This window comes from Hyla sarda, chromosome 1 (genome assembly GCF_029499605.1).
Source record: "Hyla sarda isolate aHylSar1 chromosome 1, aHylSar1.hap1, whole genome shotgun sequence".
Classification (NCBI taxonomy): Eukaryota; Metazoa; Chordata; class Amphibia; order Anura; family Hylidae; genus Hyla; species Hyla sarda.
In genome coordinates this window covers 384344839-384370803 of record NC_079189.1, presented here as the reverse complement: position 1 = coordinate 384370803, position 25965 = coordinate 384344839, and the positions used below count along the sequence as shown (strand labels likewise).

Below are 25965 nucleotides of genomic sequence, written 5' to 3'. Positions count from 1 at the left end.
TGGACAGCCAAAGGCTGTCCTGGCATGCTGGGAGTTGTAGTTTTACAACAGCTGGCGGCACCCTGGTTGGGAAACACTGGTATATGTCACTAGCCAAAAGGTCTGTGTGCAGTGAGGCTCTATGACACGCTCCTGGCTCAGGCTGGGTTCACACCACGTTTTTGCAATACAGTTCCCGTATAAGTTTCCAATGTGAAAAAAACTTATGGAACCGCATTGAAAACTGTATGCATTGACTCTCCATTGAAAACTGTATGCCAAACGATGCATCCGATTGTGTCCGTTTTGCATCTTGTACGGTTTTGTCCGTTTTTTTCCCTGTACCAAAAACAGTAGCCTACTATGGTTTTTGGTTAGGGTGAAAAACCGTATGGTATATGTGTAGAAGTTGTTTTTTTTTTTTTTTTTTTTAAACATGGGAGTCAATGTGAACCATACAGAACGTGCATACGGTACCATACGGTTTTTGACAGCGAAAGTTTTTTTTTTTTTTTTCTTCTTGGAATTTCGATCAAACAAGTGAAACTTTATTCATAATGGAGTGAAAAGTTAAAAATGTACAAATTTTTTTTTTCTTAAAAACTGATGCAACCGGACATAATTTTTTAAAACCATATACGATTTTCAACCGTATATGGGTTAAAATTTGTATACACATTTTGATACAGTTTAGTCCGGTTTTGAGGAATCAGTTTTTTCATAAAGAAAAAAAACTAATACGGGAACTGTATTGCAAAAAATGTGGTGTGAACCCCGTCTCACACAGCAGGCTGATTGACAAGCCAGGAGCCCGCACAGAGTCCTGCTTGTCTATCCACACTTGGAATATTTGGTCTCCTCATAGAGACACACAGGCAATAGCTGCAGGGACAGTATTTTTCACCCAATAATATACAATTACAAATAAATATATAATAGTATTATCTACATTATGTAAAAAGTTTTTCTCAACAACAGGTACACTTTAGGAGATTATGCCCATATTATTGCGGTCAAAACTGAGCCGACCAAAGTCACCGTTTGACTCCGGTCGGCTCATTAAAGTAAATAGATTTCAGCGCCGGTCCGGCTGGGGTACGGGAGCGCCCGGTTTTCCCCTCCCCCAGCTGGATCCGGCAACCGTAGGCTGAAAACGAGGTGTTAATGCAGCTTTAGCTGTATTAAAAATAAATGCGCCATTTTCTGTAATTCCACATGCAGGTAATGTATTGACTACTTTGTGAAACCTATAGCTGAAGAATATTGTAGAATGGGCATTTTGGGTAGATGTCACGTGGTGTTGAAGTTGACCCACGTTTATCAAGATGTCGTCATCATGTGATAGGGACGTTCTAGATTATGTGTATAGATAAACTGTGACATGGTGTTAATACGGATGTTGAAATGGTCATGTCACGAGACATAAACTGCAGATTCTCATCCTGTCATTGAAAGCAAAGAGGCTAGCGCACTGTTTCTCAACCAGGGTGCCTCCAGATGTTGCAAAACTACAACTCCCAGCATGCCTGGACAGCCAAAGGCTGTCCAGGCATGCTGGGAGTTGTAGTTTTGCAACATCTGGAGACACCCTGGTTGGGAAACACTGCACTAGACAGACAAGGTCTGAGAGAAGAGGGAAAGCAAGACAGATATAAAAGATCACTCACATTCGGCAACACGTGTTTGTTAGAAAATGTGACACAAGGACTAACCGGAAGGGCCAGGACAAGGGATAGACAGGTTATGCACCTGCCTAGGTAGCCATTATTGCTACTTAAAGGGGTTTTCTCAACAAGAAAAGTTGGTAAATTCATGTATAGTTTTGACACACAGAAAATGCCTGCTTAGCCAATCAGTGGCTGAGAGGTCACCATTATGCCCATTGAGTGCACGTTTCCACTCAAGTTGTCACTAGGAAGCTGTAAGCGGTATGACCCAGCCCTGTTGGCAAGACATGAAGTCCGACTGGTCAGTTACCCCTTAGTTTTAAACCACCCTTTATCCTTTATAAAACATTTTTCTTTCTCCAGATAATGAGAGATTAACTTTACTCATTCAGAATTGTGGCCATCTGAAGTCACTGGATCAATGATTTATCTCCAGTTATCTAGTAAATATAACCGGTGATAATATTACACTGGAGTAAGACCTTAAAGGGGCACTCCAGTGAAAAACTTTTTATAATTATTATTATTTTTTTTTTTTTTATAAATCAACTGGTGCCAGAAAGTTAAACAAAATTTAAAATGACTTCTATTTGAAAATATTAATCCTTCCAGTACTTATCAGCTGCTGTATAATACAGAGGAATTTCTTTTCTGTCTGACCACGGTGCTCTTTGCCGACACCTCTGTCCATGTTAGGAACTGTCCAGAGCAGGAGAGGTTTGCTATGGGGATTTGTTCCTGCTCTGGACAGTTCCTGACATGGACAGAGGTGTCAGCAGAGAGCACTGTGGTCAGACACGAAAGAAATTCAAAAAGAAAAGAACTTCCTCTGTATTATACAGCAGCTGATAAGTACTGATAAGTACTGGAAGGATTAAGATTTTCAAATAGAAGTCATTTTAAATTCTGTTTAATAATTTTTTTTTTTAAATCAACTGGTGCCAGAAATTTAAATTGTTTCCACCGGAGTACCCCTTTTCATTTAATGTAGCAGACTTCCGAGCTGAATTTTTCCTCTGCATTCTTCTTCTGCCATGAGAAAATAGCCTTTCAATGAATTCACCATAACCACTTCCTCTGGCAGATATTTCCATAGTTTCAATGCTCTTACAGTAAAGAATCCCTTTCTGTGTTGGTATAGAAATTAACTTTCTATATTAAAGCATGGGTAAGCACAGAGACCTTTTCTTATGATCTGTTCACACAAATATTTATTTTTTCCTAAACTATAGAATCCTAATTGTGGTCATCTTTCTGTGTACTGTAGTCCATCCATTCCATTTATTACTTTGGTTGCCCACCTATAAACCTGCTGAAACCTGCCATCTTTCATGTACAGTGGTGCCCAAATCTGTGTTGACTGACTAGTGAGTTGCATAGTGGTAGAAGTAGTGGTAGTTCTTTCGATGTACCTATTACAGCGGATGTCTGACACTGTTTGAAACCATTCACTGTCTACTAATATCCTTTTTCCTTTAGTCCTTTTACATGTCAGTTATATCCTGTGCTTTTTCATTTAGTGTGTTTTTGTTAGTATGTATTTCCCCTTCCTAAGTACTTAATCTTTCATTTCTCAGTATCACAATTTAATGACTGCTGAAACGCCTTTTTACAGCGGTTCGCAGTAATTGAATATAGAGCAGGCTCAGTAGCTAAGCCCGCAATATATACAGATGGTTGCTGGCTGTATCTTAACTCCAATACCTGACCACACTGAACAGAAGTCAATAGCGATTGCACCATGTAGAGGGTTATCTGACCGGTTCCCCCAGGGGAATTTCAAAGGCAGTGTTAAGTTAAAAAAATATATATATATTTTCAAATGAGCTCACCACACCCCCTATACAGCTAGTGTGTCCTGCAACCAGCTCTGACTCCAGTTAAGAAGTCTCTGATTGGGATTTTATGCCAAGCCTGAACTCTCTCCAGAAGGAAAGAGAACCCATATGCAGACAGCTGTTTAGGGGTACTTGCCCCTCGTCAGTACAGAGCAGAGTTATCTGGCTTGGCTGGGTGAGAGGCCTCTGACTAGCTAAACGGGATCAGTATTTTCCTCGGGGAGAGGACGCCACTCCTGACGTGAGACGGAGATTTAAGTAGGCCATTTGCACTCCGCGGGCACCTGGGTAAAAAATAGTCAAATGAGCTCACCACACCCCCTATACAGGTAGTGTGTCCTGCAACCAGCTCCGACTCCAGTTAAGAAGTCTCAGAACTGATTGGGATTTTATGCCAAGCCAGAACTCTCTCCAGAAGGAAAGAGAACCCATCTGCAGACAGCTGTTTCATTTGAATATTCTTTACCCAGGTGCCCGCGGAGTGCAAATGGCCTACTTAAATCTCCGTCTCACGTCAGGAGTGGTGTCCTCTCCCCGAGAAAAATACTGATCCCGTGTGTATGTATGTGTGTGTGTGTGTATATATATATATATATATATATATATATATATATATATATATATTAAAATAAATAAAAAAAATGACCCCTCTTTTTCCATTTTTTTTCTTAAAAAGTAGTAAGACATAACATAATTTTAACTTTGCAGTAGATTTAATGGTATAATCAATTTATGTTTTAAAAAGTGCAAATGATCTTGCGTTAAAAAAGCCACTGTGCAACTTTGTAGATGGAAAAATACAAAAAAAAAGCTCTTTTGCCACTTCTCAGCCCAGATTGTTTGGTTGTCTTCTTTATAAATCTCTTTACACCTTAGTATTTTTGCGGTCCATGTTTATTATTGTTATTCCTCATTTATTATGCAAAGGCCCTATTAGGATAGAATACAGATTATACACTGAATGCATACATATATTTAGCAATGTGTGTCACTCTTTGTAAAGTTTCCTAAACATAGAAAAAAAGGTAAATAGCATCATGACTGTGAAATCTATGAGGTATGAATTTTCATGAGGACACCAGAGCTCCTCCGTTAGTTAGGATGGGATGTGTGTATTTACTGCAGACCACATCAATCTATTCTATTTTGAACTCTTTTCAGAGTAATTCTACAGTCCAGTGTGCAGAATCCCAGGTCAGATTTATCTGAGAGTTCATGCATTACAAAAAGGACAACCAGGTCTTCTACAGGAGGCAGCACATTGAGAGGGTAAGCCTGTACCTCTATACCCAGTATACACCGTTTGTTACAATAAAGTCTTTATCTAGACCTGGTTAATGTTCTGGTTTTTTAACTATAATCTTTATAGCACTGCTAAAGTGTAGTCACATATGTTCTGCTTTGTCAAAGAAAATAGTATGTCCCCTACGATATATACTCTTAGTAATTACCCATAAATCTAGTCGTACATGGTGGTAATTCTTGGCAAGGAGTCTCCTCAGTCAGGCATTATATAGCAAAGGACTTCCATATGTACAGCATTGTCTTGTACAGCGTGTTAGTCAGTATATATTGATATAGTGGATCTGTCAGGTCTCATATGTCATCCTATTTGAGGAGGACAGCATAGCATAGAAGACAGATGCAGATTTTAGGGAAATAGTTTTCTCTGAAAGAAACACTCATACACAGAAATGGCAGCTGTCTCTGTCACATTCACAGAAGCAGCAGAGTTGAGGACATTATAAAGCAATAATAATTAGTGCTAAAAACAGAAGCAGCATCTCTTCATAGAAGTCTATGGCCAACTGTAACTTGATCTTGCGGTGAATTTGAATATCTGTTTCCCCTCTGCCTCATGTATGGATTTTCTGTGTGAATTCAAAAGTGAGTGGCACAGGGAAGAGGAGAGAATTGTGTTAAGTGAAGTAAGGCATTTCTTCTGTCGTAAGATGTATTATACGTATAGTCCATTGATGAGCTCCTGAGAGGAATTGGGGACCTTTCTATAACCTGGATTGAATATTGGTAGCTATGTGTGAATATAGATGTTATTTTGAATCCATGCCAAGACTTCATGACAACCCATAGCTACCAGGAACTCTAACAAGAATGGTCATTGGAATCTCAGTAGCACAACCTCTGGTGTTAAGTTCGACCTCTACATAGACCTAAGTAATTCTAAAACAGAACATTCGTAAAGCTAAAGAGCATTGCCAGTAGGAGTCTAGTTGCTAGAAATATGCAGCAGTATATAAACTTCATTATTTTGGTTATAGATCTTGATCTCTCTAGTCAACCTCCTAGTGACAGCCAGAGATAACATGGCGGTAATAACAACCAATCAAGATTGTGCTTCTTTGCCTCATGCCTTTATCTCTTATCGTTCCTCTTCTAATTCCTCTTAACATTGAGCTTCTTGCTTATTTCATTACTTGTTACCATTCTTTCTACTTTCCCCACAGCGTGATTCCTGAGCGGAAGAAAAGGATTGCTTTGCACCAAATACGCTTAATGAAATTATGGTACTTTCTGGCCTCTGCTGCTCTTTGCCTGCAAAATGTGCTTGTCCATCTCTTTCAGTCTTATTAAAGCAAACTGTCTGCATCGCTTCCCACTAATCCAACATGCCTCCAACAAATCTGTGTCTTGGCAGCTTTCTAGATCTTTTGTTTGCTTCACCAGTGTGTCGGTTTGGTGTGTGTGGTTTTACTTATGTTTTTGTGTATGTGAAGTCACAGATACTTTTTGATACATTTTTATTATTTCATTTTCTTTTTTTGCGTGTTTTTATATAAACACTGGAGACTGGTTTCTTTCACTCTCATATATTCTGACTTTTTTTTTTTTTTTCCTTCTTCTTTTGACAGCCACACAGTTCCACGGACTCGGACAGTGTTGCGATAAATAAATCTGCTAGGACACAAGATTGCTTTCCTGGAAGGCCATAAAGGAGACGATGAAAGAAAAGAAAATGCAACCTCCTTCGGGCTTTTATCCCACCTTACAAAAAAAAAAATGGATCCATCTTCTGCTGTTTTTTGTTTTTTTTGTTTTGCCTTTACCAGCAGGAAGAGGAAAACCCATATTAGTGGCTTCACACGCTGTAGATTTACATTTGGTACCCAGATGGGGAGGCAGTCTTTGTGCATGCAGCAGGCTGCGAGGCATGTCCATTGTGATGGCAATCATTTCATACGAGCACTGCACTTCTATCTGTACAGCAACCTATGTGCTGAAGAACTTCCCAAAAAGAAATCATGCAGCACGTTACATTGTCTTGACGGTCAACCAATCTTGATTTTTCCTTGTTTTAAAAGGAGACTTTCCATGTACGTTTATGTATACATATATATATATATTTACCAGATGTCTAACCTAAATACGTTCTAACTCGCAATACCAAATGGTTTCTCACAACTACTGTGGAAGACAGAAGATGGCTGGGCCAGGTCTCCCTACAGGAATTCCAATTAACTGGAAACTCTTTCGTTCACGTGTAGTTTGGTAGGCCGAGCTATTCATGAAAGAATGTGCTTTTAAGAAGGGACTTCAATATGGAAGTTTTTCATTGACTTTCCTGTAGAAGTAGACATGAAAGATGTCCAAAATGAAGACAATTTTTGAGGGCTTCAAATTATGTGAAATATGTAAATATTGGAAAAAATTTATTGGATTTAATTTTACGTTGTTTCTTTTACTTTTGTGGCAAGAACCTGGCTGTGATTCAGATAAATGAGTATTAAGAATGAAATCCATCTAATGGAGTCCAATGCTTGTGTTGTCCCTTAGTATCTAATCATATGGAAATTTACAAAAGGGTCTAAATTATGTGACATGTATAGTCTTAAATAACTTTTAGAACTCACCGTCAGGCTGGAGTCACATGATGCAGATTGTTAGGGCAAAGCCAAGGGTGGATTTCGAGGAAGCAAGAAATATAAAGTAAGGGTTTGTACTTCTGCTCTATGCTTGATCCACTTCTGTTTTCTGGCTACCTAATATAGTCCCTGAGTACTCTGAAGTGATATGGGCTGTATGGACTGTATTACAGCTACATCTGAGCATCCATATTAAAGGGACAACACCAGGACAATATGAAAGCAATATTAACACTATGGAAAAATAATTGTCTTAAAGCGTACCTGTCAGATCCCACAAAAAAACTTATGTTACATGTAAATGATCCGGATGAGGTACGGAGTAATTTTTATGTCTCTCACCCATATTTCACTAAAAAAATAACATATTACAGCTGGTCAATGTCTTTTCCATCTTGTTAAAGGGAGGGGCGTGTCCTCTCTTCCATGCACTGATGACCCCCCCCCCCCCCCCCCCCCCCCCTACATAGTAACATAGTTCATAAGGTTGAAAAAAGACCAGAGTCCACCAAGTTCAACCTATAATCCTAATGAGTCCCTACTGAGTTGATCCAGAGGAAGGCAAAAACCCTCATACTAGAGGTAAAAATTTCTTCCCGACTCCAAATATGGCAGTCAGAATAAATCCCTGGATCAGCGTTCTGTCCCTATAAATCTAGTATACATAACCAGCGATGTTATTACTCTCCAAAAATGCATCCAGACCCCTTTTGAATTCTTTTACAGAGTTCCCTATGACCACCTCCTCTGGCAGAGAGTTCCATAGTCTCACTGCTCTTACAGTAAAGAACCCCCATCTGTGCTGGTGTAGAAACCTTCTTTCCTCTAGACGTAGAGGATGCCCCCTTGTTATAGATACAGTCCTGGGTATAAATAGATCTCTGTACGGTCCCCTGATATATTTATACATAGTTATTAGGTCTCCTAATAACTCTTTTTACAGGAGTGTTCTTAGCCTTCCCCTATGTGCCTACAGCTTTAGAAAAACTACTTCCAGCATGCCCAGACTTCTTTTGTCAAGGCATGCTTAAAGTTGTAGCTTTGCAACAGCTGGAGGCACATGATTGGTAAACTCTGTGTTACAGCAGTGTTGCTGCAGGCTGTGTTCCTCCTGCAGCCATGTCAATCAGCCATCTTGTATCCATGACCCTTGTGGGACTCATCAGTGTCCCAGGAGGTATGGGGACCCCTAGTGGTGGGATTTTCAAAGGCAGTTTTCTTTAATACAATGTGATTTTTTTTTAAAGTATATTAGAAAATGTATTATTGTTTTGTCAAAATCTACAACATATAAAGTTTTTATATCTGACAGTCCCCTTTAAAAGACCCTTGTATATTGATCCATTTGTTCCGTGCTTGTACTTAGAAATTGAGCTATGCGGTATGTGCAAATGTTTTTTCTGCAGTAAAATACGCTGCCCATATATCAGTCCATAAGATCTCTGGTTCAGGGACCACATTTTTACACTTTGGAAACAAAACAGGTTTACAATAAAGACTAAAGAAGAGCTAATATGAAGTTCTTTAAAGTGACTCTGACAGCGGAGGTCACCCATACTAACTTGCCGTACAGGGTAATAGTGTAAGTGATGCTGATCACAGCATTGGTTTTCTTTTTTGCATATGTCGCGCTGCTTAGGAGATATGGTAAAAATAGGAATATGCAGATGAGTATGTTTGTTGCACTGGGGCGATTCCCAAGCCCCTAAGATCTCACAGCACATAGGATGCTACTACTAAGGGGGTTTATGGATGTTTATTAAGGGGTGTTCTTACTGAACCTGCTGGCGAGCATAGTGCTTCAGACATACTCATTCCTATAGAACTCCATTCACCATAACACCTAACACTGATGTAGGGGAAAAACCTGCACTATTACCCAATACCAGCAGGTTAGTATGGGTGACCCCTTAAGTAAAGGATATTATGTACAATAATTGGATAGTTTGGGATATTATCTATTATTAATTTAGAATGCATACATTGCCTAATTCTAACAACTATTCTCCCACTGGTTTACAATACGGTTACTTTGGAACATCTGAAATTCAGATAAAATCTGGAAGATGTTCCATTTCAGTCATTTTTTATATGGCATAAGACAACTGGAATGGAACTTCTTCCCAATTTTATCAGAATTTCTAATGTCTAATTTGAACAGATTATTGCTGCTCATTTAAAGTGTTGTACAGGATTGGAAAAGATGGCTGTTTACTAAGGTTATGTTCACAATAGCGTTTGGAGCGATGTTCTCTGATTCTGTAATAATGATTGGACCTTGGAGGAGAAGAAAAATCCTGCCAGTCGTTTTTTTTTTCTCCGCTAAAATCCTGACAAATAACAGACCTATAATGGAGTCCTGACTAACCCTATTCAAAGTGAACGGGACCTTTCAGGATTTGCTGGTGTCCAATGTCTCTCCCTCTGTCTAGCCCCGTTTTAGGCATGTGTATCGGAGCTCCACAGCACTGATGTGAACATAGCCTTACAAGAACAGCGCCACACCTGTCTATTGGTTGTGTCCAGTATTGCAGGTCCACTTTATTCAAGGGAATAATAAAGAGCTGCACTGCAACACACAGCTTATTTTTCCACAGGTTATGTTCTCCTAATCTGATGTCTTCAGCCTCCCTGACATTTATGTTTTAGTGAAATATGTTAGATGAAAAACAAAAAAATGATGACTGGGAATTATGTACTTTGTCAATAGAATGTACAGCGTTAGACCTACAGAATTCATTGACGAGTGTAAGTTTTACTCCCAGCTGTCACTTAATGTACACATTTTCAAGGGGAATAACAGAGGAACAGCACAATCCAGAGATTTAAAAAAAATTGCTCCAAAATTATTTTAATTTTGACATATCAGAGATGTAACAAACAGTATGTCTAATAAATCTATATTATATATAATATTTCATGATTTCATTTGTGTAAGCTGTTTTGGATCAGTTCTACCTGACATCATAGTTATATAGGAGTCAGCTTGGTTTCGGCATTTTAGCCTTGGGGAATATAAAAAAACTCGATCTGGCTGGAGGTGTACAAATGTGTTTTGGTTATTTTAGTTTTTTACCTTTTGTGTGTGAGATGAAATACATTTCCAGCATATGCTTTGACCTGTGTAAGATATGTTTTATCTGAAATCCGCCAAAAATAGTTTGTGTTGTGATGCCACCATATTAAAGGGGTATTCCAGGCAAAAACTTTTTTTTATATATCAACTGGCTCCGGAAAGTTAAACAGATTTGTAAATTCGGGTAGAAAAACAGACATGGTGCACATCTACAATCTTGTATAATGATCTGATTGCTTCTCAGCATAATATCAAAAACTAACAGGTTGTTAGTATACATTTTTGATCAAAAAGTACAAGCCCACTCGCCACGTCAAGGCCACCTATTCAGAGTGGGTCCCTAACGTCCCTAGCATAAAATGGCGTAGCACCCGGCGGCGACCACCACCGCCGCGACACCAATGCCCACAGGGGGGAACGACCCACTGGCAGAGCGGCCCCAATGCCACTCAAACCAGTCTATGGGCCGCACCTCCCCGCAGACACGGCGCCACTGCAGCAACGGACACCGCACAGCACCACACCAGTGTGAACAAGGTGTAATGGCTCACTTACCATGCTCTCCCAGTCAGACTGTGAGGCTGCCAGGAAAGAGGGCCGCTCTGGGGCCGCTATGCCGGTGGGTCGTTCCCCGCTGTGGGCATTGGTGTCGTGGCGGTGGTGGTCGCCGCCCGGTGCTGCGCCATTTTATGCTAGGGACGTTAGGGACCCACTCTAAATAGGTGGCCTTGACGTGGCGAGTGGGCTTGTACTTTTTGATCAAAAATGTATACTAACAACCTGTTAGTTTTTGATATTATGCTGAGAAGCAATCAGATCATTATACAAGATTGTAGATGTGCGACCATGTCTGTTTCTTCTACCTGAATTCACACTGTGATTTCTATCCCCTCTTTTTTTTGTTTGAACATGTGCTGCACTCTTCCCCACCCCCTCAGCCCAACCCTATATTAGTAGTAGTTAGCTACACAAGGGCCATTTCTTTCCTAGCTGCCTCCCAGTCTGACTGGGAGAGCATGGTAAGTGTGCTGTTACACCTTGTTCACACTGGTGTGGTGCCGTGCGGTGTCCGTTACTGCCGTGGCTCCGTGTCTGCGGGGGGGTGCGGCCCATAGACTGGTTTGGGTGGCATTGGGGCCGCTCTGCCGGTGGGTCGTTCCCCCCTGTGGGCATTGGTGTCGCGGCGGTGGTGGTCGCCGCCCGGTGCTGCGCCATTTTATGCTAGGGACATTAGGGACCCACTCTAAATAGGTGGCCTTGACGTGGCGAGTGGGCTTGTACTTTTTGATCAAAAATGTATACTAACAACCTGTTAGTTTTTGATATTATGCTGAGAAGCAATCAGATCATTATACAAGATTGTAGATGTGCACCGTGTCTGTTTTTCTACCTGAATTCACAGATTTGTAAATTACTTCTATTAAAAAATCTTAATCCTTCCAATAGTTATTAGCTTCTGAAGTTTTCTGTCTAACTGCTCAATGATGATGTCACGTCCCGGGAGCTGTGCATGATGGGAGAATATCCCCATAGGAGCTGCACAGCTCCTGGGACGTGAATCATCAGAGAGCAGTTAGACAGAAAGCAGCAACTCAACTTCAGAAACTAATAACTATTGGAAGGATTAAGATTTTTTAATAGAAGTAATTTACAAATCTGTTTAACTTTCCGGAGCCAGTTGATATATAAAAACAAGTTTTTGCCTGGAATACCCCTTTAAGATGAGATGACTGCTTGTAGTTTTCATCAGAGTTTATGACCCCAGATTATCTAGGGCTGTATTACTATGACCACATAACATGCTTTTAATAAGTGTTACTAGAAATGTGCCACATAGCTCTACAGCACAATGAAACTGCCCTATGTAACTTTATGATGTATAAATCATGTCAGCACAAGCCCTCAGATGCCTTTTACTTGCCACAAGCATCAATAATAAATTCATTACATCAGTTTTAGAACCAAACTCTCTAAACCAGCATTCTTCAACCTGTGGCTGTCCAGCCATTGCACAGCTACAACTCCCAGCATGCCTGGCATACACAATTCCTCAGTATAGGCCTTCCGTGTTGGATCTGCAAGGGTCAGACTTCCAGCACCCCACAACTCAGCAATTTAAAAGGGCAACAACCAGTAGTTGGATGTCTGTAGAGGCTATATTGTAAGGATGGAGAACACCTTGCTTTCCACACTGTTTTTTTTTTTTCTGGTGTTTTTAAGCCAAAGTCAGAAGTGGATCCATAAGGGAGGAGAAGTATAAGTCCTTCCTTTATATGTCCTATTCCTTTTGAATACACTTCTGGCTTTGGCTCATAAATTGCAGTGAGTTTAAAAAAAAAAACAACCTGTGTGGAAATCCCTATAGGGGATAAGATGTGTGATCGCTGCGGAGCCTGCTGATGGGACCCCAGCGATCTCCGTGCAGCACCCGCATTCTATCCGGGACTGCGTATCCTGTCTCGGAAAGCTTTTTCTTTCTGGGACTGGAGACCTAACACCACAACCCCTCTATTCATGTCTATGGGAGGGTGCGTCACAGCCATCACGGCCCTTCCCATAGGACCATGGCGTGGCTTCACAAGGGGGCTTGGTCTCTAGTCTCGGAAAGAAGGCTTTCTGAGACTGGAGACGCAGCCTGGATAGAATGTGGGTGCTATCGCAGTGGCGGGCCCCCTGCTATCAGACATCTTATCCCCTATCTTTTGGATAGGGGATAAGATGTCTTTGGCCGGAGTACCCCTTTAATAGAATATGCCAGTGGTCTCCAAATTGGACCCCAACATCTGGAGGTCCATGGTTTGGAGACCACTGGTATATATCTCTGAAATGTCATCAATGCTGGTGGAGAATTAGCCAAATTGGTCTTCTCAGGCAGCTTTTTTTTTTTTTATTTTTTTTTTATATTAGGGCTAAAGCATTCTATACAAGCGAGGTAGGTAAAGAGGTTGAGTCTTGGCCTGAGCATTCATGGAATAAACTGCTGCTTTTGCTTAGTCTCCCTCTACACCCCTGACCCTTTGCTAACTACAGCATGAGGCACCATATTATAAGTATCTACCTGGTGCCCTATAACAACATCTACCTGGTGCCCTATAACAAGTATCTACCTGGTGAAAAAGTGGAGGGGGTCCAGCTCCTGGGTGGAGGTATCCAGTAAAACTTAACCTTTAATGGCAACTAATTAAAACATGGAAAATCGCCACAAGGTGGCAAGTGACATGTCACTTAAAAACAAAGGGGGGGTGAAACGCCGACGCGTTTCGAGCAGTTGCTCTTAGTCATGCCATGACTAAGAGCAACTGCTCGAAACGCGTCGGCGTTTCACCCCCCCTTTGTTTTTAAGTGACATGTCACTTGCCACCTTGTGGCGATTTTCCATGTTTTAATTAGTTGCCATTAAAGGTTAAGTTTTACTGGATACCTCCACCCAGGAGCTGGACCCCCTCCACTTCTTTTTCTCAGTTCCAGTTCCAGTTTATTTTCATCTTGATTGTTGCCTTAATTGTATATGTGCGCACAGCTGTCTGGAACCTTCATTCTAAAGAGATTCTGCAGCAGACAATAAATGTCATTGTCCATCATCGCCCCCTTCCACATCATTGCTGAATATCTGGTTGCTGGTGGGTACAAAGGGTCTGGAGAAGAGGCATTTGATTTATTGCGGACTAGAAAAGGCTATTGCATAAGGTATATTATCAACTTAATTTAATGCTAAAAAAAAAAAAAAAAAAAAAAAAGGGCTTCATTAATATACATAAAGTGGATGGGCACTATAACCTGGCAATACATAAGGCCATCTAGTGCAGTCTGTTGTCTTGCAACATTGATCCAGAGGAAGGCAAAACAAACCCCATGAGGTGGAAGTCAATTTCTCTAAAAATCCTTCTAGACTTACATTGTTTAAATGTAGATTTGCAAATAAAGCTATAAATAGATCACTCACCGGCATGCCTGGAAAATGGGGGTGAACGTTCCTAGATGCTGGAATGTAGTTAGCCTTGTGTCCTAGCGCCTGAAATGTCATGGCTATATTTTCCCAGTGTTTTATTTTTATGTTAAGACAACTGGACAATTTTGTCAAGAGACATTTCTGATAGAAGCGTAGACTTTACAGCAGAAGAATTGTCGAGTACATACCCCCACAATACCAAAAATTTATACTTTACTAAACGGTTCTATTTTTTCATGTAAACTATATAAGATAGAGATAGGTATAAGGCTATCCTTCATATAAGATAGGGATAAGCATAAGGCTATCCTTCATATAAGATAAGGATAGGTATAAGGCTATCCTTCATATAAGATAGGGATAGGTATAAGGCTATCCTTCATATAAGATAGAGATAGGTATAAGGCTATCCTTCATATAAGATAGGGATAAGCATAAGGCTATCCTTCATATAAGATAGGGATAGGTATAAGGCTATCCTTCATATAAGATATATAAAGGATAGCCTTATACCTATCCCTATCTTATATGAAGGATAGCCTTATGCTTATCCCTATCTTATATGAAGGATAGCCTTATACCTATCTCTATCTTATATGAAGGATAGCCTTATACCTATCTCTATCTTATATGAAGGATAGCCTTATACCTATCTCTATCTTATATGAAGGATCGCCTTATACCTATCTCTATCTTATATGAAGGATAGCCTTATACCTATCTCTATCTTATATGAAGGATAGCCTTATGCTTATCCCTATCTTATATGAAGGATAGCCTTATGCTTATCCCTATCTTATATGAAGGATAGCCTTATGCTTATCCCTATCTTATATGAAGGATAGCCTTATGCTTATCCCTATCTTATATGAAGGATAGCCTTATACCTATCTCTATCTTATATGAAGGATAGCCTTATACCTATCTCTATCTTATATGAAGGATAGCCTTATACCTATCTCTATCTTATATGAAGGATCGCCTTATACCTATCTCTATCTTATATGAAGGATAGCCTTATACCTATCTCTATCTTATATGAAGGATAGCCTTATGCTTATCCCTATCTTATATGAAGGATAGCCTTATGCTTATCCCTATCTTATATGAAGGATAGCCTTATACCTATCTCTATCTTATATGAAGGATAGCCTTATGCCTATCCCTATCTTATATGAAGGATAGCCTTATGCTTATCCCTATCTTATATGAAGGATAGCCTTATGCTTATCCCTATCTTATATGAAGGATAGCCTTATACCTATCTCTATCTTATATGAAGGATAGCCTTATGCTTATCCCTATCTTATATGAAGGATAGCCTTATGCTTATCCCTATCTTATATGAAGGATAGCCTTATGCTTATCCCTATCTTATATGAAGGATAGCCTTATGCTTATCCCTATCTTATATGAAGGATAGCCTTATGCTTATCCCTATCTTATATGAAGGATAGCCTTATGCTTATCCCTATCTTATATGAAGGATAGCCTTATGCTTATCCCTATCTTATATGAAGGATAGCCTTATGCTTATCCCTATCTTATATGAAGGATAGCCTTATACCTATCTCTATCTTATATGAAGGATAGCCTTATGCTTATCCCTATCTTATATGAAGGATAGCCTTATGCTTATCCCTATCTTATATGAAGGATAGCCTTATGCTTATCCCTATCTTATATGAAGGATAGCCTTATACCTATCTCTATCTTATATGAAGGATAGCCTTATGCTTATCCCATGCATGTTTAAACTCCACTGTATTTGCAGCGACCACTTCTGCAGGAAGGCTATTCCATGCATCCACTACTCTCTCAGTAAAGTAATACTTCCTGATGCCACCTTTGCCAATTTAATATAAAACTGTCGCCTTGTCAGTTATTCTTCTGTTAAATAACATTATAGCTAGAGAATCACTCAGATTATGTAAAAGCTGCCCATGTTAGGCTATGTTCATATATACATTTTCTTCTACTTTGCACTTGATCCAAATTGAGGGAAAAACTGAGAAATTTCAGATCAATTTACATTTGTCCTCATGATGAGAACAGAGACTCGAGTATGCCGCCATATGCTGTATGTACAAATATATTCTCCCTTAGAAACATTGCTCCTACCTTACAATATATAGCATCTGATAGAGCATGGCACCACTTTTATTTGTGGATTTATATGTATGCAACACAAACCTGCCCATTGTCAATGGTTTGATGTCAACAGAAATTAAGTTTTATGTATTTTATTGCAAAACACATAAGAAGCAGCAGTGAACTTAAACTTGTGTGAGCACTAGAGATGAGCGAACTTACAGTAAATTCGATTCGTCACGAACTTCTCGGCTCGGCAGTTGATGACTTTTCCTGCATAAATTAGTTCAGCCTTCAGGTGCTCCGGTGGGCTGGAAAAGGTGGATACAGTCCTAGGAAAGAGTCTCTATGTATCCTCCTTTTCCAGCCCACGGGAGCACCTGAAAGCTGAACTAATTTATGCAGGATAAGTCATCAACTGCCGAGCCGAGAAGTTTGTGACGAATCGAATTTACTGTAAGTTCGCTCATCTCTAGTGAGCACTCCAAAATAGAGAAGACTGTCTTGAAATAAATGAGAATTGACCATGGCATCTTTTCCTGTATTCCTTCCTTATCGCTGAGATCCTGTCAGTGTCTGCGCCTTTTTTATGTTAATTCAGAATGTTGAACCCACTGTGTAAGCATCTTGATTTTTAGTAAATAGTAGATTTGTAATTAATATATATATATTTATAATTTTTTTTTTTTTTATGAAACTAAGTTACTGAGAGGATGATATTTTGCTGAGGGTATTTTTATTGTAGAAATAATGATCTGTTGCAATGTTCACGGTTTCTTATGCTATGTGTTGTATATAAACCCTGCTTCACTTTAGTGTTTTTATACAATCCCTCAAGAATTTGTAAATATATAATTCAGTTAAATAAACTAATCCATCATTTCTACCCAGAATTGATATTGCATATCATTTACAGTGGTCCCTCAAGTTACAATATTAATTGGTTCTGGGACGATCATTGTATGTTGAAACCAGAACTCTATGGAAACCTGGTAATTGGTTCTGAAGATCCCAAAATGTCATCCAAAAATAGGAAAAAGTGAGGAATAAAGAGAAATAAGTAGATAACTAATACAGATAAAGCAATTCCTTACATATAAAAGTAAGAAAGATCTGCTGGGAGCTGTAATCACTGTCTGTGTAAGTGTTTCCCAAGCATGGAGCCCCCATCTGTTGCAAAACTACAACTCCCAGCATGCCCGGACAGCCTTCGGCTGTCCGGGCATGCTGGGAGTTGTAGTTTTGCAACAGCTGGGGGCACCCTGCTTGGTAAACACTGGTCTATGTAGAGGACAGGAGCTTCTTCAGGGTCCTGTACAGTACACAGTGTCCTAAAAAATTAACATGGAGCTGGGCACACCTGGTGTCCAGAGGAGCAGGTAACCCTGGTACAGGTAAAGTGTACAGAACATGTAATACCTTCCTGTACTGTAGGGGGCGCTACTAGACATCAGTCAGTGCATACGCTTCAGTAATACAGGGGTTTTACCAGTGAATGCCTATTCTGATTGGTCGTTTCTTCCGGCCATTGACACATTTCACAGATCTGGACTGTCCGTAGCATTGTATGTTGAGTCTGGTTTCAACTTACACTGGTCCAGAAAAGACCATTGTATGTTGAAACTATTGTATGTTGAGGCCATTGTAAGTTGAGGGATCACTGTATATTGGTTGGTCCTATTCACTATACCGTTTTTTTGCTGTTAAATATTAGCTAATCTAGCCAGGAGTCACAGAATTCCGAATTATATTACTAAAACAAAAGACTCACAGGGCAATCTGGTAGATGACCTAATAAAGGGGTGAAAATAAAAATCTGCCATAAGCTACTTCATCAGAAATGTACATGGGCTACACTCTTTACTGAAAAAAAATATATATATAGGGGATAGATTTAACCAAAACCTGTGTAGGGGGAGAGTGCTGCAGTTAGGCGCTCAGTGCAGATTGTCTTGTTAGAGGAGATCCCAGCAGGCCGCATGTTGAACACCCTTGACCGAATACATGTTAATCTTTAATATGTTTGCCAGCTGATCACGGAGGTTTTGACAAGTTTTGACGGCCACACTGCCCTGGTTAAAAGGGCATGTGAAAAAGAGACACCTGAGTGATCATGTGTGGTGCTGCTAACCTAATACTGAGACACGTAATAAACAAGCTCCGATTGGTGCTTGTCGACCTGTACAATACAGCTCAAAGAGCAGCACCTATGTAACAAGGTAACCAGTACATTACACAGCTGGAGGGAAGCAGATTCAGGATTTTAGTAGGGCCCAGAAACCCAGGACATTTAGACGTCGAATTCTTCAAAGAATGTATTTAACCTCCTAAGGACCCATGACGTATGCGTACGTCATGAGTCCCGGTCCTGCGATATAACGCGGGGTCACACGGTGACCCCGCATCATATCGCGGCGGGCCCAGCGTCATAGTGAAGCCGGGACCCGCCTCTAATAGCGTGCGGCACTGATCGCTGTGCCGCGCGCTATTAACCCTTTAGCCGCGCGCTCAAAGCTGAGCCACGCGGCTAAAAACTAAAGTAAAACTGCCCGGCTAGCTCAGGGAGCTGTTCGGGATCGCCGCGGTATAATCACGGCATCCCGAACAGCTGTAGCACAGGAGGAGGTCTTCTTACCTTCCTTCTTGCAGTCCGATCGCCGAATGAATGCTTCAAGCCTGAGATCCAGGCTTGAGCATTCAATCGCCGAAAACACTGATTGATCCATTCCTATGGAGATGGATCAATCAGTGTAAAAGATCAGTTAATGCAATGTTATAGCCCCCTATAGGAGCTATAATATTGCATAAGAAAAGTGTAAAAAAATCATTAACCCTTTCAATTATCCCTTCCCCTAATAAAAGTTTTGAATCACCCGGCATTTCCAAAAATAAAAAAAACATTATGTAAATAATAATAAAAATAAACATATATGGTATCGCCGCGTGCGGAAATGTCCGAATTATAAAAATATACCGCTTTTTAAACCACTCTTTCAATGGCGTACGCGCAAAAAAAATTCCAAAGTCCAAAATAGCGCATTTTTTATCACTTTTTTTACCACAAAAAAGTGAATAAAAAGTGATCAAAAAGTCTGATCAGAACAAAAATGGTACCGCTAAAAACTTCAGATGACGGCGCAAAAAATTAGTCTTCAAAGCGCCCTGAACACAGAAAAATAAAAAAGTTATAGGGGTCAAAAGATTACCATTTTAAACGTATAAATTTTCCTGCATGTATTCATGATTTTTTTCGGAAGTGATACAAATTCCAACCTATACAAGTAGAGTATCATTTTAACCGTATGGACCTACAGAATAAAGATAAGGTATCATTTTTGACAAAAAATGTACTGCGTAAAAACAGAAGCCCCCAAAACTTACAAAATAGTGTTTTTTCATAAATTTTGTCGCACATTGATTTTTTTTTCCCATTTCACCGTAGATTTTTGGATAAAATGACTAATGTCATTAAAAAGTAGAATTAGTGACGCAAAAATTAAGCCATTATATATAATTTTAGGTGAAAATTTTTAAGAGTTATGATTTTTTAAAGTTAAGGAGGAAAAATTGAAAATGAAAAAACGGAAAAAGCCCGGGTCCTTAAGGGGTTAAAGGAAAGCCATGCTTAATCACCAGGAGAGAAATGTGGTGGTTTCTTGCACCTCTTCTCTGCATATTGCTTCATATGTGAGAAATACTATTGGAGGGAGGATTTTGTCCATTGCCAGATCCTCATGAAGTTCCTGTAGAAGGATATACAGTGGGGCAAAAAAGTATTTAGTCAGCCACCAATTGTGTTTATGGCAGTACATGTTCGGGCCCGTCTGAAGTTTGCTAGAGAGCATTTGGATGATCCAGAAGAGTATTGGGAGAATGTCATATGGTCAGATGAAACCAAAGTAGAACTTTTTGGTAAAAACTCAACTCATTGGCCCTCATTTACTTAGAAAATCGGGTTGTAAGTCTATCTTGCTTTCTTACCCGACTGCTTTTTTCCCCTGGTATTTATTATTATGTCGCATCCTGTTTGTCGCACGTGGGTTTTGTTGGTTTTGGTTTCCAACTCCTCTGAGTTGTCGGGAAAAAATCCACAACAATTCAACAAATTCGGGTTGGAAACCTTTATAAATACGTGGGAAAGCTCAGACATGTCGGGTTACGCCCCTTTTTAGGGTTTGGGAGAATCCACATCGGGTCCGTCGGGAAAAAAATGTTACATCGTGTCGCAGACTGGCGCACGATGTCTGCGACATGGCGCAGACAAAGATGCGCCAAAAAAATCCGACAAAAGAAGTCTGGTTTAGAATAGTAAATGAGGGCCATTGTGTTTGGAGGAGAAAGTTTGCTGAGTTGACTCCAAAGAACACCATACCTACTGTTAAGCATGGGGTTGGAAATAGAGATGAGCAAAGTTACAGGGATTTGATTGGTCACTAACCTCGCAGCTCAGCGTTTGCTGACTTTAGCCTGCATAAATGAGTTCAGCTTTCAGGTGCTCCTGTGGGCTGGAGACTCTCTCCTACGACTGTATCCACCTTTTCTAGCCCACCGGAGCACCTGAAAGCTGAACTAATTTATGCAGTCTAAAGTCAGCAACTGCCGAGCCGAAAAGTTTGTGACGAATCGAATTACTGTAACTTTGCTCATCTCTAGTTGAAAACATCATGGTTTGGGACAGTTTTTCTGCTAAGGGACCAGGACGACTGTTCTGTGTAAAGGAAAGAATGAAAGGGGCCATGTATCGTGAGATTTTTAGTGAAAACCTTCCATCAGCAAGGGCATTGAAGATGAAACGTGGCTGGGTCTTTCAGCATGACAATGATCTCAAACTCACTGCCCAGGCAACTAAGTAGTGGCTTTGTAAGAAGCATTTGAAGGTCCTGGAGTGGCCTAGCCAGTCTTCAGATCTCAACCCCATAGAAAACCTTTGGAAGGAGTTGAAAGTCCATGTTGCCCAGCGACAGCCCCAAAACATCACTGCTCTAGAGGAGATCTGTAGGGAGGAATGGGCCAAAATACCAACAACAGTGTGTGAAAACCTTGTGTAGACTTACAGAAAACATTTGACCTCTGTCATTGCCAACAAAGGGTATATAACAAAGTATTGAGAAGAACTTTTCTATTGACCAAATACTTCTTTTCTACCACAATTTGCAAATAAATTCTTTTAAAATCAGACAATGGGATGTTATGTATTTTTTTTCTCACTTTTTTGTTTCTCATATGGTTTTGGCCATAGCCTGGGTGTTCCAAGTTTTTCAGTGTATTTGTCAGCATGGTTATTACACAAAAAGTATCCCAGGGAAGTTGTACCCAATTGTCAGGTTGTGGGGAAAGAGAGTGGTGTAAGTTGTTTTCCAGATTTGCCCAATGGACTGGGGGTGATGGCAGGAATTTATCAAAGGATTCACCTGCGTTTTTGGATTGAAAAAGTGGGTTAATTTGTTGCAGGATTTGTCTATGTTTAAAATTTGCAACATTTCCTGTGACTTTTGGTTTACACAAGAAATCAAGTTGTGTTGTTATACACAGATTTCTAGACTTGTCCTACCAAACTGCATGTAGTCAGCATTGTACAGCAGCACTGTGTGAGACTACAGAAACTGGGGGACCCTACAGTGCCTATTGTCAAGGGAGAAAGATGGGGAAACAGTCTGTGCCTGATTACATCATGTGTAGTGCCAGGAAAAAACTAGGGCTATCTATCTATTTCCTATCTATCAATCTAGCCCATATCTATCTCCATTTATCTATTTTAGGTTGACATGTGAGTGGGGAGCAGGGTCCCACTCTAAAAAATTACATAGCTGCAGTGTGGGCATCATACTAATAACCATTTATCCTTTACCCTGTGCCAGTGTTAAAAAATATATATATATATTACATTTGTAAAAAAAAAGTTGCACAGTAAAAGCGCAAACGGGTTAAAATGTTGCAGAGAAGACACCATACAAACTTGTGTAATGAAGTAAAAACCATATTGATCACATGCCTGCACCATTTAATACATTTGGTGTATGTTCATATTTTCCGACACAAATTAATAGTATTAAAAAAAAAAGTTCACCTCCACAAACCTTGATCAATTCAGATCACGGCGCAAAAAATGAGCCCTCATACCGCCCCATACAAGGAAAAATAAAAAAGTTATAGGGGTCAGAAGATGACAATTTTAAACGTATAAATTTTCCTGCATGTGGTTATGATTTTTTCCAGAAGTACAATAAAATCAAACCTATATAAGTAGGATATCATTTTAATCGTATGGACCTACAGAATAAAGATAAGGTGTCATTTTTACCAAAAAATTTACTATGTAGAAACGGAAGCCCCCAAAAGTTACAAAATTGCGTTTTTTTTTTCAATTTTGTCTCACAATGATTTTTTTTTCCGTTTCACCGTAGATTTTTGGTCACAATGACTGATGTCATTACAAAGTAGAATTGGTGGTGCAAAAAATAAGCCATAATATGGATTTTTAGGTGCAAAATTAAAAGAGATATGATTTTTAAAAGGCAAGGAGCAAAAAACGAAAAAGCAAAAACGGAAAAACCCCCGGTCCTTAAAGGGGTACTCCAGTGAAAACCTTTTTTCTTTTAAATCAACTGGTGGCAGAAAGTTAAACATATTTGTAAATTACTTCTATTAAAAAATCTTAATCCTTCCTGTACTTATTAGCTGCTGAATACTACAGAGGAATTTATTTTCTTTTTGGAATGCTCTCTGATGACATCACGAGCACAGTTCTCTCTGCTGATGTCATTATAATAATAATAACGCTTAGTGGGATTTGAACCCAAGTCCCTAGCACTGCAAGGCAGCAGTGCTAACCACTGAGCCACCATGCTGCCCTTAGCATACATCTGCTATGCATGGTTGCTAAAATGGACAGAGATGTCAGCGGAGAGCACTGTGCTCGTGATGTCATCAGTGTTCCAAAAAGAAAGGAATTTCCTCTGTAGCATTCAGCAGCTAATAAGTACTGGAAGGATTAAGATTTCTTAATAGAAGTAATTTACAAATATGTTTAACTTTCTGCCACCAGTTGATTTACAAGAAAAAAGGTTTTCACCGGAGTACCCCTTTAAGGGGTTAAGGACTCAAATCTGACCTGTGTCACTATATGCATTAATAACTGAGATGCTTTTACTTATCATTCTGAGATAATTTTTTTCGTGACATTCTACTTTGTTAGTGGTACATTTTCGTCAATACTTGCATCATTTCTTTGTGAAAAATTCTGTAATTTCATGAAAATTTTTAAAACTTAGCATTTTGAAACTCTCTGCTTGTAAGGAAAATGGACATGACAAATAAATGATATATTGATTCACATATATAATGTGTACTTTTATGTTTTTTAACTTTTTGAATCCATTAGAGGGCTTTAAAGGGGTTCTCCGGTGCTTAGACATCTTATCCCCTATCCAAAGGATAGTGTAAAAAAGTTGGGGGCCATGTGTGTTTACAAAGCTCCTATGGTGCCAGAAGGGCAGAACCCCCCACATGTGACACTACACCCCTCAAGGAACGTAACAAGGGTTACAGGTGCCGTAAAAATGAAAAAAAAATAGTTGTTTTCACTAAAATGCTGGTGTTACCCCGAATTTTTCATTTTTTCCAAATAGCTGCTAGCACTGTTCCTCCGCTCTGCCCAGACTACCATGGGTGGGCAGAGCGGGGGAACGGAACTTTAACCCCCCTGCCCCCCAATCTGCGATTGGTTGGTCGCTCCTGACCAGCCAATTTCAGGGATAGGAGGCCACCCCACTCCTATCTTAAAGGGTGATTAGTGCTGTCTTGGACAGCACCAATCACCCTTATTTTTCAGGTCACCAGAAACCCGATTGGCCCAGAAAAAACGTGATGCGCTGGTCAGAATTGACCGGCTAATCACATAGGTCACCATTATGTGGGGGTATCAGGTATGCCCTGTGTTCTTAAGTACCAGAACGCAAGTGCACCCTGCGGTCTGGAGGGGTTATAAACTGGTGTGTCCAGCGGGAGATATAATAACAATTCACTGATCAGCAATCAGCGCAGTCTGCACACAGGGTACAGTATGGCCACACAGCGTAGAACAGTCGCTGGTGGCACAGACTGCATACGCTCCCCAAAAAGTGCAAAAAAAAACCTGCACCACAACAAACAGTAAACGTAAAAAGCACTACACTACACATTGAAATAAAGTGAAAACACTACATTCACACACGTACACCCCCCACCTCATAAAATATAAATACCCCAAAGGTGTTTCGGTGGAGGAGGTATACACCATCAACTTGCCTCCGACATAAAGACTGCCAATGAGGGAGAGGGGAAAGAACCCACATTTCTTTCTCCTCCCCAATCATCATCATCCAGTGATGATGAGCCCCCTAGAAGGCGGTGCCACAGAACAATGCCAGTAGAGGTCCCCCATACTACTGACTGTCCCCTTTACAATTCCCCCTGTCACTCCATATAGGTGACCCCGCCTGGACCCCAGTCCAGACGGTTATAAGACACCGATTCCTTGGTTTGTTGGTCGCCCAGGAATCCAAATTTACCCCACAGTCCTCACTGAAATGGACTGAAAACACTTGGATGTCATCCCGAGGGGTATCTTCTCTTCTATTATTATTTTGACGTTTGGGAAACCAGGGTCTGGACGGCCAGACAAGATACACTAGGTCTATTTATATTTAAAAAAAACACAAAAAAAAAAGGGTTCCTTTTCTATATTTCGTAATGTCTGGGCCATTGTGTGTGACGCAAACAAGTTTAACTCCCTTATCGAGAATTTCTGGGCTGTAAAGTTCACTGTAGCTAGGGTTAATTTTACCTGGATATGAAGTCTCCTATGATGTTAAAGGGGTTATCCAGGAAAAAACTTTTTTTTATATATCAACTGGCTCCAGAAAGAAACAGATTTGTAACTTACTTCTATTAAAAAATCTTAACTTCAGAAGCTCATAAGTACTGAAAGGATTAATATTTTTTAATAGAAGTAATTTACAAATCTGTTTAACTTTCTGGAGCCAGTTGATATATAAAAATAAGTTTTTTCCTGGATATCCCCTTTAATATGCCTGGGTATAAACCGGGTTCTGAGATCCATCTTGTTCTCTAATATCCGTGCCCAAACTTCTAGGGCTTCTAAGCACAGCTTCTTGGAATTTCTCACCAATCCTGTTTACATAAGCTACTGCCATCTTGCTGTCCACCAGAATAAATGTGCGGTGTTGTGAGCCTTGGACTAGAATTTTCTTTCTTCCTCTGACCAGGTACGTCTTAATGCGTATGGTATGGAAAAGGCCCCCCAACCTGTTAGTGATGAATTTGTCGTAATGGTAGGAAGGGGTCTGATTGGACAATGAAGAGGATTCGGTGACAACTCTTCTGTAAAGTCTATAGGAAGAGTTATGATTTTGTTCCACTTTTTCTGGAAAGAGTAGGAGTGGTTTTGAACCTCAGTTGCAATGCTACAATTTTCCAGATAAAG

General features: G+C 40.0%; 1 protein-coding gene across 12 annotated transcripts in view; it reads left to right on the top strand.

The window, feature by feature from the left end:
• The window catches only part of CDC14B (cell division cycle 14B), an 87046-nt gene extending 77353 nt beyond the window's left edge, over window positions 1–9693 (top strand). For 5 of the 12 annotated variants that reach the window (XR_008845031.1, XM_056525043.1, XM_056525129.1 and 2 more), the window contains 3 exons: window positions 4646–4753; window positions 5950–6009; window positions 6355–9693. Coding sequence is in view for 7 of the 12 variants with exons in the window: in XM_056525043.1 (XP_056381018.1) it covers window positions 4646–4753; window positions 5950–6009; window positions 6355–6391 (205 nt within the window). In the remaining 5 variants the exon portion in view is untranslated. Of the gene's footprint in view, window positions 1–4645; window positions 4754–5949; window positions 6010–6354 lie in introns of those variants that run through there. The other 7 variants (XR_008845032.1, XM_056525051.1, XM_056525096.1 and 4 more) reach the window with 3 other exon arrangements.
• Window positions 9694–25965: the final 16272 nt, after the last annotated feature.